A 15,386-nucleotide genomic window follows, 5' to 3' on the forward strand; every position below is an offset into this window, starting at 1 on the left:
CAGGTTAATTTGCTTAAGAAAAAGTCATGTATTAAATGACTGCTTATTGAAACTGAAGATCACTTTTTACTGAGTCATCAGCAACAGTGTACTGAGCAATACGATTTGTATCAGTATGTCTTGTGAAATTGCCAAGTCAGGAGTTGCATATATATTTTTTAAACTTTAATAACTTTATTGAGATATAATTCACATACCATAAAACTCACCCATTTAAAGTGTACAATTCAGTAGTTTTTAGTATATTCACAGAGTTGTGTGGGCTGGTTTATTTTATTTTAAAAAAGGAGTTATGTATTTTAGATAAAAAATTCATGTCTCCATTGAGGGTCAAGTATCTTAAAAGTTTTCTGAAAATATTAATAGAATCCAATGAATTTCTCAGTAAAATGCAAACAACTTCTTAATGGTGTTTTAGTCCCTGACAGCATAATTCCTTTATTAATATTTAAGGAGAGTTCAGTGAGATTCATTTCCATGTGACTCATACATTTGAAAAAATAACCAAAATTAATAGATTCAAATTAAATATATTCAGAGCATCCTCTTAATGTCTCCCATGTGATGGCAACTGCTTAGCCTCTGTGCATTGATGGCCGTGTGTTTGCATTTTGTAAGCTTTATATATTTACTCTGAATTTTGCAATCTATTGCATGGGTGTAAAGCATTGCATTTACTCAGGATTTTGCTATAAGTTATACTATGCTTGTCAAAGGAAAAAACCCCCTAAGATTATGAATGATAATCCCCAAGAGCCCCGAGGCTTTCCTCAACCTGTTTTCTATGCCCTATATTTACTTGTTGAATGAATGAATAAATAAATGGATGGATCTAGGAGACCTAGCTTGACCTAGTTGAAAAGCTACATTTGAAGGATTTTTAGACCAGCACTGATGGTGGAATAACTTTACTTGGATTGTTTAGCTAAAGTTCAATTTGAGATGCATAAGTCTGTTGAAATAGTGCTTTCTTATTTGGTGATTTTTCTCACCAAATCAAAGATAACTTAAAATGACCCAAAACATCCTAAACGGAGATAAGTTATCATGATGATATAAGATGTCTGGATATATGTGTATATAGCAAGTGTTTTATAATGCGCATTACACATTTTTGGGATGTAGTTTTATATGCTTAAGTTTTCAGGGTGCCAATATGTTGGAAAATGCAGCTAATCAACAAATCATTGTGTAACCTGCTGCTTTAGCTTGGTATCCTGGGAATTATAATATTATATTGTCCTTTAACTCCTCAGAAATCATCTCCTCTGTTTGCTGTGCATCCTGGAGATGACAGATAATGCCAATAATGACGAAATGTTCACTGGGTTCTCCTCCCTGCTGAGACCTACCTTCCCCTAGAGCGATTCTCATCTTCCCACTGGTTAACATGCGGGTCTCCTTGCGCTTTCCACCTCTACAAGCTGTAAAAACATCTGCCAAGTCATGTAGGAGAGGGAGAGATTCCACTGAAGGCTTCAGTGGGAAATTGAGTCAAACTCTCCCACCCTCACATCACCCCTTGGAGGACTTTTCCTTACCCTCAGCCTCTGCCTCCTGAGACAGGAAAACTAAATGTCATTGTTTTGCTTTATCTCTAACACCACTGTCCAGTGAATTCTGTATTACATAAAATTCTGGACCTAATTCTGCAGTTTTTGCTCCAGGATTATCTTTTGATTAGATGCTGATTGTATGTGTTTGTTTTTTTTAAAAATAATGATGAAAATTTATCTTATTTTTTATCAGCCTATTCAGTCACTTATCAGGTAAGAGAGGGAAGTTTGACATCAAAATTGCTCTGTCATTCAGAACCAGCACATAAGGCTGTTTAAAATGAGTGTTTAGTGAAAACACCTTAAAGCACCTTGGAGTTACTTTTACTTAATGAAACATGTAATATAAAATGTAACTAAATATTTAAGATGATCATACTTTAAAAATATGCCCTCAAAATATTTAAGAGTATGGATTGCTCCTTTTAAAGCTTATCAAACCCAGGGACTTCCCTGGAGGTCCAGTGGTTAAGACTTCGCCTTCCAATGCAGGGGGTGCGGGTTTGATCTCTGGTTGGGGAGCTAAGATCCCACATGCCTTGGGGCCAAAAGAACAAAACATAAAACAGAAGCAGTACTGTGACAAATTCAATTAAAAAAATGGTCCACATCAAAAAATCTTAAAAAAAAAAACCTTATCAAACCCATGAAAATGAATGAGGAAGTGTCATATCTTCTAGAAGGAGTTGACTAAGCCTCTCACACCTGTTAAATAATCAGCATATACCACGTGTGGAGCAATATCACTTTTGCCAATTAAAAATGATGATGACTTTATTCCATTTGCACCAATGCAACAAAGAAAAATAATGTATGAAACCTTATCATGCATTACCTTAATTCATAAAAACTGTGGTCATTTTCACTGGACTATGTAAAGACTTATCTATAAATGGTGCTAAGTAAATATTTGTTGAATTAATGAATACACAAATAAGTGAATATGGGATGCCCCACACGTATCCATAAGTACACAAACTGGGCGTTGTTTAAAAAAATTAAAATTACACTTCAACTGGTTAAAAAAAGTTGTATTTGCAGCTATGTTCATTTGAAGTGTGAAACTGCAGGCTTAAGTGATTTTTAAAAATCCCAGGATATTTTCAAATAAATGAAATATTTCAAAATGGATACACTTTCCTCAGCAGAAACTTCATATATATATAGTTTTAGGAAATGGCTTCCAAGCTGATAACTAAAATGAATATATTCTGACCAGCCAAGTTCATAATGCCCTGTGTTTATGGTATTTTTCATGAGAATTTCCAAATGCTGGGCTAACGCGATTATATGTGATATTGTTATTGTCTTTTTGTGAAGGTAAATCATCTCAAGTTCGGTAACTTGTTTTGAGTAAAATAATAACTCACTGAATGAGGCCTGAAATACCATCTGGTTTCTATCTGTTAGGCCCCACTGCCTCTGCATGGACTGTTTTATTTACAAGTCTGCTTTCATGATTTTGAAAAAAAATGCATTTCTTTAAGAATATATGCATAGTGAAACATAAACAATGGCATGTTTTAGCAACTAAAAATCCACAGTTAATTTAATTTGAAGGAAGACCAGAGTGCAAGAGTGGTTTCTAAAAGGCCTGGTGGCCCTGCGTTTGCATTCTATAGAGTTTAAATATTTACTCTGAATTTTGCAACCTAATGCATGTGTGTAAAGCATTGCACTTACTCAGGATTTTGCTAACAGTTATACCACGCATGTTAAAGCAAAAAAAACCCCTGAAAATTGTGAATGATAATCCCCAGAAGTCCTAAGATTTTCCTCAACCTCTTTTCGATGCCATCTGTTTACTTGTAGAACCCCCCCCTTCAATCTGAGCAGTGGCGTTAACATTAGCATCTTAAAGTTCTGACATGATTTCAGCTTACAAAGCTCTTTCACAGAAATTGGTCTTTTTGAAGCTCGCAACAGCTTGTGATGTAGGGAGGATAAATATTATTACACCAATATGTCCTGTGAGAAAATTTGACCTCTTAGCAGTCAGCTAAGGAGACATATTTCAGGGGAAAAAGAAAATTGCACATTTCTTTTTTGAAATTGAAATTGTTTGGGAGTTTCCATGAAGAGAAGGAAACGAATAAATAAGTCTAGGGGTCTGAGAGGAAATCTGCAAATTAATTTCTTTAGTTGTAGAGAAACTTTGTTTTTTCTCTCTATAATAATAACAGCTACCATTTAGTTAGTGCTTATTCTGTGAAATGTGAATTAACTCACTGAATCCTCGTAAAAATCATGGTACTATTATTGCCTTGGTTTTTACAGACCAAAGAACTGAAGAACAGAGGGGTAAATAAAACCAGTGGAAAATGGCAGAGCTGGAACCCGAACCCAGGCATCAGCCTCAGCACCTGTGTTTTTAACTACTGTGCTCCGTCGTGTGCTGGTTTAAACCAGCTCTCTAGGGGAATACATAAGTAGAGCCCAAGTCCCATAGTGTAGATATTCCCATCATGGCCAGTTTCAAGTTACCAATGATTTAATAGCCAGCTTGGAAAGTTCCTGAATTTTCTTTTTTTTGCGGTACGCGGGCCTATCACTGTTGTGGCCTCTCCCGTTGAGGAGCACAGGCTCCGGACGCACAGGCTCAGCGGCCATGGCTCACGGGCCCAGCCGCTCTGCGCCATGTGGGATCTTCCCAGACTGGGGCACGAACCCGTGTCCCCTGCATCGGCAGGTGGACTCTCAACTACTGCGCCACCAGGGAAGCCCAAATTCCTGAATATTTATCAATCAGCACTTAAGAGCAGGTGCAAACCTGCCCTAGCACACGATTGATTATCCTACATGGCCTCTTCATGCTTTCAACACAGCATCGTCATGAAGACAGACTATTAAATTACTATTATTATTTAAAAATCAACTTTGAAATATGATTTACATGCAATAAAAGGTACTCGTTTTAATTGTACAGTTTGAAGAATTTTGACTAATGGATATACCATCACCATAATCAAGATACAGAACATTTCCATTAATCTTAAATGTTTTCTTGTGACACTTCCTAGTTAACCGGTTAACCCCCACTTCACCAACCATTTCAGACCAGGCAACCACTGATCTGTTTTTTTTTTTTTTCTTTCTTTTTTTTGGCCACGCGACATGCAGATCTTAGTTCCTGGACCAGGGATCAAAACCTTCCCCCCTGCATTGGAAGAGTGGGGCCTTTACCACTGGACCACCACCACTGATCTGTTTTTTATTTTTTTAATTTATTTTTTAATTTGGCCGGTCAGGTCTTAGTTGTGGCACGTGGATCTTTGTTGTGGCATGCGAGATCTTTCATTGCGACCTGCAGGCTTCTCTCTAGCTGTGGTGCACTGGCTTCAGAGCGCGTGGGCGGGCTTCTCTCTAGTTATGGGACAGGGGCTCCAGAGCTCGCAGGCTTAGTTGCTCCCCGGCATGTGGGATCTTAGCTTCCTCACCAGGGATCGAACCCCAGTCCCCTTCATTAGAAGGCGGATTCTTAACCACTGGACCACCAGGGAAGTCCCCACTGATCTGTTTTATGTCACTGTGGATTAGATTTTTTTTCCCCCAAGAGTTTCCTATAAATGGAATCATACACTATATATTCTTTTGTGTCTAGCTTCTTTTGTTCAGCATAATGGCCTTGAAATTCATCCATGTTGTTTTTGTGTACATCCTTATTTATGGGTAGGTTGTATTCTATCGTATGGATGTACCATAATTTATCCATTCACCAGGTGATTATTTTTCAACTGTGAATTCTGGTCATAAAAAAATCCTTTTATAAATATGTTGCTGAATGTTGCAGCCATAGCTTTTATTAAAAAGTTGTAGTGATGGAGAGGATGCATTTAATTAGGAAACTAATGGTTTTTAGTTTGATATTGAGTTTATGATACTAATATTAAACAATGACATTTTAATCTTAGATCCAGTACCAAGATTTAAGAAACATTTACTATCCCATTAAAAAGCCATTTACTTAGGTATATGAATACATTTTTTTCATTTGATATTTGAGTATATTTTTAAAAGGCTAGGTAGTTCAGACTGGCTGTCTGGTTCTCTACACTGTAAATAACTACTAGCTTTCTTTTTTACTTTATGCCTTATAGGACTTGCCTCTTTACTGGTGGACTTTCTGGAAACTAATACCACTTATTTAAATAAGAAAGTGTTAATTTATTAAGTTGATACTTTTAAACAGGTTTGCTTTTTTCTTCTCTTTTCTTTCTCTCTTTCTTAAAACAAACAAACAAACAAACAAATCCCAAACCCATTTTGTAGTATCCAGCGTATCTCGAAGCAGCTTAAAAAGCAGGGTTAATTTTTTTTAAGGTTCATATCCTGAGATTCCAGTAGGTGGCACTCTTACAAAGCCTGAAGATTTGACTGCTTTGGCAATGCGTGATCGTTCTCTAGATGGTTCCCTTTTTACTGTGACCTACTTGCAAACCCATTTGTTCTGGATAACTAAAATTCATTTTCCCTCTAATTGTCAGAGTTGCATATACTGTTTGTTAAGCATTTAAAAAATGTACAAAAGAAAAAATATTCTTCAAACACCTTGATTAATTTCCAAGAGATAACCACTCTAACAATTTAGTATATACAATATTTTCCAGAACTTTCTCTAGCCTACCCGCACAGTAAATGCAGATAAATGTTAACATTTAAGTTAATAAAATTTTAGATTTTAAAATAATCATGATGATATGCTTGTCTTTGTTTTCTGATCCTGTACCCGGGTTTTTTCTTATGAGTTATTTTCCTTTAAGACAGACCTCTCATTTCTGCAATTCATTAATTGCTGAGTCTGAAAGTACCTTTTACATCTGTGTTGAATTAGGGCCTGTGGTGTAGTGAATGAGGCCTAGACTTTCATGATAAGGATTCTATGCTAACTGCATTTCTTGGCAGTGAGAGTAGGGCAAAGAGAACTTAAATAATAAGAAATCTAATGCTTCCTTTGCCAACTGAAGACTGTAGAATATTCTAAGATTTTATTAGAATAGGATTGTGAGTTTTAACTTGCTGGCTATTCCAGGAGATGCTAGCTATTGGTTCTTCAGTGGGAAATTTTGTGAAATCACTGATTTTTTTAAAATACATTTTTCTCCCACAGTATAACTTAAGGGCAGCCAATTTCCCCCAGAATGAGCAATCCAAGAGACCAAGCCAGACAGAAATGCTTTTGTGACCTAACCTTGGAATTCACACACTGTCACTCCTTCAGTAGGTCTGCTTTACTCCTTGTGGAAGGGAACAATGCTCAGGGACATGAGTACCAGGAGGTGAGGCTCATTGGACCATCTTGGAGGTTACCACAAGGAGTGGTTACTTTATTTATTTCATTGAGGTATAATTGACATATACCATTATATTAATAGTGTTGGGTATACAACGTAATGATTTAATATTTGTATACATTGGGAAATGGTCACCACAATGAGTCTAGGTAACATCCATCCATAGATGGTTACTTTAAAGCCATGAGATTAGATGAGGCCGCCTAGGGAGCGAGTGTAGAGAGAGAAGACAATAGGATTAAGTCAACATTTAGAAGTCACAAAGAAGAGTCTGAGAAAAAGCTTCCAGTGAGGTGATGCCTTTGGGAGCCCAGTAGAGAAAATATTCCCAAAAGAAGGGAAGGCTGAGAAACTAGGATAATAGCTAAGAAATGACCACCGACTTTATACATGTGCAAAATCCCTTTCTCCTTGGAGTTTCACACAATTCAGATGTAGTTGTAAGGAAAACAGATGCAGTTTAAAGAAGTAACTATTTGCAGCCACTTTTGAGTACCAGGAAGTGGCATCATTTATTACCTGGGGGCTGTGGAGCTTGTGCAGGAAAAGACCTTGATAATCTCTTTAGGTCTGAAAGGTAAGGTTCTCCTAGCATCAGTTCTGGAAGGTGAGGTCTAGACAGAGAGCTGAATTGCCATGCGTAATAAAGTAAGATGAATGGAGCATCTGAGATCACTAGCAAATTTAAAAAGAAGTGTGACTTCAGAAAGCTGCATACGGAAGCAAGTCAGCTGAAAATGACATAATAATCTTCTGTGGGCTTTTGCACCCAGTGCTGGAATGCCTCCAGGTTTGCCTGACTCTCTCCTCTCCTTTCTGCTCCTTTGACGCTCCTTGCTCATCAGTTCCCCTGGTTTCTCCATAACATTTTGGTTACACACAGTAAATAATAATAGGACACAAATATCGAGTGCTTCTAAGTGCCGGGGACCGTTCCTACTGTTTTATGTATGTTACCTCACTTAATCTTCACAAACTCACCCCACTTTAAAGATCAGGAAACAGAAGCAGGCAAGAGGTTGAGTTACTTGCTCTTAAGTATTAGGGTCAGAATTTGAACCCAGTCTGGCTTCAGAGATCAGGCTCTTAATTGTTAAATCTTGCTTTCGTTTTCCTTTTAGGGTTTTGAATTTGTCAACCCAGATTGAACCACAGTCTACTCAGGCTTAGACTTTGGCCACCTTCTGCCCCAACCCAGAACATGACATCTGTTATTGACTTGTGGGTCTACCCCACCCCAATAGAAACCCCACCCTGGGCCTTGCTGGTGCCCAATAGGAGGAAGGCCATCAAAGCAGTGTTTGTTTACGCCCCTGTGTCCTTTCTTATGTGCTTCCTCTGTTCCCTTTCTCCCTTCTCTGCCTGGTTGGTTTCTGTATGAAGCATTTGGTTGCCTCCTCACAAATTTTTCTTCCTCCAAGCGTCCTTTGAACTTCCATCCGCCCTATCTCACTGTATCACTGTTCCCAGTGGATGTCTATCTCTGCCCTCAATTGGGAACTCCTCCAGGCAAGGACCATATCTTTATTCACCTTCGAGGCTTGAGTTGGGCACACTATGGGAGTTCATTAGTGTTTCTTGATTGAATGAAAGAAAGTGCTAGAAAAAGAATAGGACAAATGTTATCCCGTGTAGTGCACAATACAATTTTTTTTTTGTAACCTTGATGGGCTGATGTAAAAAGGAAAGAACTTCTAAAAGAATCTTCTTAACTTAATCTCCCACTTCAACATCTTTATCTCAGTGTTTATCTAATACTAATAATTAGTATTTCACAAACCTCTCTCTACGCCCTTGACACTATTGTTGGAGTCAAGGAGGTACACACTTCACATTATTACCATTCATCTTTTATTAAGATTAACTTTTTAAAAACATGCTACTTGATCAAAGTCCGGTGATTAAAAATATGTTCCAGGTCACTAGAAGAAAGTTTATTAAGACTACTCTAGGTCCAGAAAGATGTGAGGCAATTTTGATTTGTTATAAAGACCAACATTTCCACAATTGTTTGTAATTAAATTTTGTTTCAGAAGGCCAAAAAGGGCTCAAAGTGAATAGGGAATCCAAAGAAAATCAAACAAACAGAAATCGAAATTGAACTAATGTATCATCTTACTCTAAAAGGAATAATTTCTACTTGTAAATGTCTTGTTCCTAAGGAAACAATCATGGGGCAGATCTTGTGAAATTTTATATTATTTCTTCAATTTCCTGAACTTGGGAGGAGACCACCTCACCATTCACCACTTCCTGCACAATTGTCTTGATTTTTCGGGCTCTGGTAGGGTCTAAAGATAAAAATGGAACAAAGAGGGCAAAAGTTAGTGTTTCAAATACTCATCTAAAATTGGTTGTTTAACTTAAGCTTCTAAATGAGGTATTGACTGATACAGTCCATCAAATTTAAACTTTCAAAAGTGACTTTTGCATTCTAAACGAAATGCATTTTATTTAATAAAATGTATTCAGTGTTGTGCACAAATGAAAATATTTTTCTTCTTAAAATTTAAAAAGTGTTTATGATTCTCATAATACTTTGTAGATTTTTTTTTTCCTTCCTGAGCTTGCCAAAAGTTTTTCCACAGAACAGACTACTCATTTTTCTGCAGGAATGCATAAATATTTTTTCTTTGCTCTGAATACAAATATACTTTAAGTTTAAATTAGTAATAACACTGCAATATTCAATGAGATCTTACAGTTTTAGTCATTAACAGATGTGATTCTGACTTATTCCAAGTGCTTCTTAGGGAATCTGCATACCTTTGGAGGAATCAGTTGACGGTGCTTGAGAGTTGGAGGCTGTCACAGAGGAACTTTCATCCAAACAGTCACTGTAAAGAAAACAAGGGAGCTGATATCACATGACACTTTCTGGAATGAGAGGGAATAAGGAATTTGCTATTTGAGCTTAAAAAATGGCCAACTGGAGAAAGTATTATACATTCCTTGATTAAGAATGATTGAATGATGCACCCTGAGAGTAATCCGCGGGTGCAGTGTACCTTTGCTTTCAAACCCTGCCTAAAATGGGCTCTTAAAGTGAAGCAAACTGGCAACTAATGGAAGATCGGGTTTCCTGATTTACAGTCCTGAATTCTTCCCACTAGTCCAGGCTGTTACTACTTTTGGAAAGTTCGCTACAGTAGGTCTGAGGTGATTGCGTGGCTGTGATTTGATGTCATTCTCAGCATCGGGGCATTAACATCAGGACTCGGACGGTGGATTTTTCTAATGCTCATTTGCAGGATGCCTCTGTCTGCGACGCCATTGTTCATCCCAGCGTTTTATTAACTTTTATCAGGGAAGATAACGGGTGACAACACTTTGCAAAATGTAGAGCATTTAACAAATCTAAGGCATGTCTTTACTAGATGTGCTATTTTCTGTCAGCTAAAGAACCCTTCCCACTTCTATTGCCCCCAAACTGCATCAGTGTCCACGGGCCGTCAGCCATTGAGGTTATTTTCAGCCTCAGTTATCTATGCACCCTTGGGCTTCTCCGTCCAGCAGGCGGCGGTAGGTCTCGATCTCCAGCTCCAGATGGGCCTTGATGTTCAGCAACAGCTGGTAGTCGGCGCTCTGGCGCTCGGCGTCGCCGCGCACTTGCCGCAGCTGCTCCTCCACGTTGCCGATGAGCTGCTGCACCTGGGACAGCTGCCTGCAGTAGTCGCCCTCGGTTTCGGCCAGCGAGTCGTCCAGGGATTTCTTCTGCACGGGGGAGGGAAATGGCACAGACGTAACAATGGAGGGGACCGAAATGCGGAAGGCAGCCAATGGCCTTACTAATTTGGATGCAACGTTTCCTTTGCAAGGCGAAAGGAAGCCGCGGCTTTTGGCGCGCGCCGTACCGTGGCGAGCTGGGACTGGAGCTCGATCTCCAGGGTTTGAAGCACGCGCCGCAGGTCGGTGACCACGCTCTTGCTGGACTGAAGCTCCTCGGTGTTGCTGCTGATCTCCTTCCTGAGCTCGGCGCTCTGCCACAGCAAAGAGGGGGGAGGGGACGTGAGCCAGCCCTGCGCCTTTCCCCGGTCTTTAACGCAAGTGTATCAACGCCTTTCGTCTTTGTTAGTGGTACCTTTTCAATGAACCAGGCTTCCGCATCCTCCCGATTCTGCTGGGCTATGGCTTCATACTGCCCCCGCATGTCGTTAAGGAGGCTCGTGAGGTCCACTCCGGGGGCAGCGTCCATTTCTACGCTGACCTGACCTGGGCCGCCGGCCCGGAAGCTTTGGAGCTCCTGGGGACAGCGAGTGAGAGAGAGGGGCGCAGGGGCCCATTGTCACTTTCGTGGGCCTCTTCCTCCACAAAACATAGTTGGTATAAAGACAAACCTGTCAATATAATATATTCAAACATTTTTAACCTAAAATTCGTATTTTTATTCTGATTTTGAAAGAACTTAAGACACTTTCACGGGCCCCTAAACTCACCACGGGTCCCGGGTGCTGTGCCTACCATGCCTGATGGATGAGTTGGCCCCGCTTCTTGGGGCTCCACAACCTTTACAAGAAGGGAAGGCCTGGTGGAAAGGTACCCGGGGTTTTCAACTACAGCTGCCAAACGGAGGGCTGCAGACGGTCCCTGGGCTTGCCCACTGTTTGTACCATAGTCATTGCTTTACAGTGGAAAGCTCTTTGGGAGTCTAGTGCCAGGGTCATGCATGATTACTTATATACATTGTGGTATATCAGAGTTCCATGTGTGTATTACACTGGGTATAATTCGTTTCTCTAACATATATAACAGTCTGTATTATTGGTAGACTTTTATTTTTGAACTGTAAAAATACTATATCTTTTTCTTGATAAGTATCTCCTTTTATTTTCTATGACAAAAAGATTGATTCTTCAACCCTTCCAGAATGTTTTTCACTAGATAGCGCAAAGTCAGCCTTTTAACATTTTTTCCCTAGCTAATGAATAAAAATACTATATTTTAAGAAATCACTAAATCAGGACAATTAAAATTCTGATTGTCCTTACCAAATGACGAAAATGACAAAAAGTGCCTCTCACGTGTTAAACTTTAACAGAAACCACCATCACAACTTCAAAACAAATGGTCGTCTTAACAGGGAGATAGTGTATCATGCATATCTCTTCTAACTCCAGGTTTATAAATTTGAAATTGTAATTTTTGAGTCTGGTAGAAAAAAGCAGCTTAGAGAACTGTGTTTTCTGGCTCACCTCTTCGTGATTCTTCTTCTGGTAGGCCAGCTCCTCATTCAGGGTCTCGATCTGCATCTCCAGGTCGGCTCTGGCCAGGGTCATCTCGTCCAGCACCTTGCGCAAGCCGTTGATGTCGGCCTCCACGTTCTGGCACAGGGCCAGCTCATTTTCGTATCTGAAAACCAAGTGCAAAACAGTCCAGGGAATCAACACACCCATTTGAATAAGCCCCCTGCGATCTTCAGGGCTGTTTTGCATATAAATTTAGCAGCATTGTAATGCATGAGACTGTTTTTGCTTTTCTAACTTTTTCTTTTCCTTTTTTTAAATGACAGGTTGCTACTCAGTGGGAGAGAAGTGAAAAAATTAGGAAGTGATACTTTTCTACCAGCGATGAACCGCAGTAGCACCGCATCCCAGGCTACCTCTTCCCCTCCGGCTGGCTGCCTTGGCTATGAACAGTAAGTAGCAGCCCCTCTCTAGGTGGAGTTTCTGATGGAATCCTAAAAGCGGTTGGAAATTAGATAATAATTAGTCATCTTGCTTAACCTTTATTCATGGTTTAATTTAAAACAGTGATACTTCTTTAGTGACTCGTACTAAGGTTCAGGATCATCACCACTGCAACATCCTGTGAGGAAATTTTGCAGAGCAGAAAGGACATTAGTATTCTCTCCTTATGTCTGAGGGTGGTGTATGGGAAAGGAGGAGGCAATATAAAAATAAATGCCTGGTTAATATTTTAGTTGTATGTGTCATCGGGAAAGAGGTCACTTCATTTAACGCCCAGGCAAAAACACTGTTAATTCATTTTGATGCACGGAAGACTGGAGTTTAGGACACTGGTGGAATTATCATGTCGCAACATGAGTCAATAACAAATGTCGAATATGAAAATCCATAGCCTTGGGTTTAAGTACTTTATAACTAAGGACGTGTAATGTGAATTGTGTTTGAATCTCGTTACTTTCTAATAGAATGCCCAATGTGAATTTACCAAAACATTAAATGTATGGAGCATGTGAACTGCAGAAGGTTGGAAATATTTGCCATCAATGAAGGCAGGAAAATAGAGAAAAAGAAGAGATCCTGGGGCATGTCAATCATCATTAGTCTTTCTTTTATTCTACTCACTTCATTCTGAAGTCTTCGGCAGCCAGTCTCGCATTGTCGATCTGCAAGAGCAGCTGGGCGTTTGCGGTGCTGTCAGAAATGATCTGGCCAAACAGGGGAAGACACACAAAGTGAGGTCGTACAAGATAGTGTTTTGCAAATATATCTTTGACAGGAAAATTTTAGGTGATGTTATAATGCTATTTTATTAAGGCAGTTAACTTTTAAAAGAAAGTATGTGTAGAGAATATTATTTAAAAATTAAGAAACATACATTTCCCCCAGAAACGGTAGTGTAAAAAACAGTCACTTTATGGTAAATGATAAAATGAAACTAAATATCTTAAGATGAGAAATTATTCCAAATACAGTTGAATGGAAAGATATCTAAGTTTTAGGTGATTTATGACTGTAAAATATTGAAATAGCAAAAAAGAAAAGTAAAAAATAATTCCCAAAGGCCCTCTAAAAAGCCATTTTGTTACCTTATTCCTGAGGTCTTCAATCAACAGATAATATTTACTATAATCATTCGGTGGGTCTCCAGATCCTCGTATTTCGTACCATTCTCGAATTTTGTTTTCTAGGTCAGCGTTAGCCTCTTCTAGAGCTCGAACCTTATCCAGGTAGGAAGCCAATCTGTCATTAAGATTTTGCATAGTTTCCTTTTCTGATCCAGAAAGAAGGCCTCCATCGTTGCCAGAGAGAATCCCTAGAGAGCCCCCTCCTGGGCTTCCCCCAAATCCAATCCCCAGGCTCCCAAAGCCACCTCCCCTGGCTCCTCCATAACCAGCGCCCAGTCCTCCGGCAAAGGAACTTCCAGAGCCACCACCAAAGCCGGAACTAGAAGCAAACATGGAAGCAGCTGAAAAGCCTCCCCCATAGCTGCCTCCAAAGCCAAAGGCACTTCCCCCGTAGCTGCTTCCAATGCTTGAGGCAGAAATGCCCCTGGCTCTGCCCAGTGTCCCACTTTGGGAGGACAGCCACTGGGGCATCCCAGAGGTGTGCACGGAGAGTGACATGGTGCTTCTCGAGAGACCCACAGCCAGGGATGGTACAGTGTCAGCAAGACAGGAAGGCTAACCTTTTATAGGTCACCGAATGGGTGTTCCCGTTGAAAAGTTCACTCTCTCCATTCAAAATATGTCTCCCCTCCCCCCAACCTTTTTTGGCCAGCTCAACAAGAAAATGGTTTATGCACACTGACAATTCATTGGTATAGAACTAATTGAATAATTGTTCCCATTACATATTTGTGATAGAAAGAAGAAATCTGGGTGGAGTACAGATAGGTTGTCATAAGGAATTTTTCGTCTCCAAATTATTCCATTGCTTGTATTCTCAGCACTGCCCAGTGTCTTATGCACAGTAGGAAAGCAAAGAGTGACTGCTGAATGGATAAAGTAATGAATATTTCTTCCTAAGTCTTAAGCTTCTTAAAGTTCACTCATACTTCCTACCTGTTTCCTTTATAAAACTCAATACAAACCATCTGATCATGATGTAGTGTATCTTCTGGCAGAATATCGTTTCAGAAACTGTTGTGAAACGCACTGGTGGAAGGTGGGGAACAAACACATTTTCCAGATTGATACTGGAATTTAAATTTTCAAAGATTTGAAAGTCTTGTCATTAGGTTGTTGCATGGTTTCTCTTTTTCTTTTCTTTTCTTTTTTTTTTTTTTTTTTGCGGTACGCGGGCCTCTCACTGTTGTGGCCTCTCCCGTTGCGGAGCGCAGGCTCCGGACACGCAGGCTCAGCGGCCATGGCTCACGGGCCCAGCCGCTCCGCGGCACGCGGGATCCTTCCGGACCGGGGCACGAACCCGTGTCCCCTGCATCGGCAGGCGGACTCCCAACCACTGCGCCACCAGGGAAGCCCGGTTTCTCTTTTTCTGATTCAGAAAAAGACCTCTTAAATATTGAAAAATGCTATTTTTGAGTAGAATATGATAGTATTTCCAGCAGGTCTTCCTTTACATGAAGTTTGACCTTCCTAGTAAACTCCATGAAATCAGGAGCCTTGTCTGGTAGTTCATTACTCTACCGCCAACTTTGCTAGTGTATCAAAAAACAATTGATCTTTTTGTTTATGGAAATTGTATCAGTGCTCATATCCTCAACCCCTTAACCCCCAAATATCCAGATATTATCTGCTCTGACTCCAGCCTCCCTGAAGGTGAGGTTCTTCAATTCTGTGAATAGTCCTGTGAACAGTTGGAGCCAGCTGTGCCCACTGGTGATTTGGGGGCAG

The 15,386-nt window shown here is 40.0% G+C and overlaps 1 protein-coding gene across 3 annotated transcripts in view; it reads right to left on the bottom strand.

Annotated features, from left to right (window-relative positions):
• LOC114888945 (keratin, type I cytoskeletal 12-like) overlaps nucleotides 1–14,280 on the bottom strand; it is a 30,960-nt gene extending 16,680 nt beyond the window's left edge. Inside the window, exons 1-8 of one of the 3 annotated variants that reach the window (XM_029211628.1) lie at nucleotides 13,620–14,280; nucleotides 13,156–13,238; nucleotides 12,040–12,196; nucleotides 10,929–11,090; nucleotides 10,702–10,827; nucleotides 10,341–10,561; nucleotides 9,614–9,684; nucleotides 8,685–9,138 (exon numbers count right to left, since the gene is read on the bottom strand). In XM_029211628.1, the coding sequence (XP_029067461.1) occupies nucleotides 9,041–9,138; nucleotides 9,614–9,684; nucleotides 10,341–10,561; nucleotides 10,702–10,827; nucleotides 10,929–11,090; nucleotides 12,040–12,196; nucleotides 13,156–13,238; nucleotides 13,620–14,156 (1,455 nt within the window). In that variant the 5' untranslated portion in view covers nucleotides 14,157–14,280 and the 3' untranslated portion in view covers nucleotides 8,685–9,040. Of the gene's footprint in view, nucleotides 1–8,684; nucleotides 9,139–9,613; nucleotides 9,685–10,334; nucleotides 10,562–10,701; nucleotides 10,828–10,928; nucleotides 11,091–12,039; nucleotides 12,197–13,155; nucleotides 13,239–13,619 lie in introns of those variants that run through there. The other 2 variants (XM_029211629.1, XM_029211631.1) reach the window with 2 other exon arrangements.
• Between the last annotated feature and the right edge of the window lie 1,106 nt (nucleotides 14,281–15,386).

The sequence above is a fragment of the Monodon monoceros genome, unplaced genomic scaffold (genome assembly GCF_005190385.1).
Source record: "Monodon monoceros isolate NGI ecotype Baffin Bay Population unplaced genomic scaffold, NGI_Narwhal_1 Super_Scaffold_9, whole genome shotgun sequence".
Taxonomy (NCBI): domain Eukaryota; kingdom Metazoa; phylum Chordata; class Mammalia; order Artiodactyla; family Monodontidae; genus Monodon; species Monodon monoceros.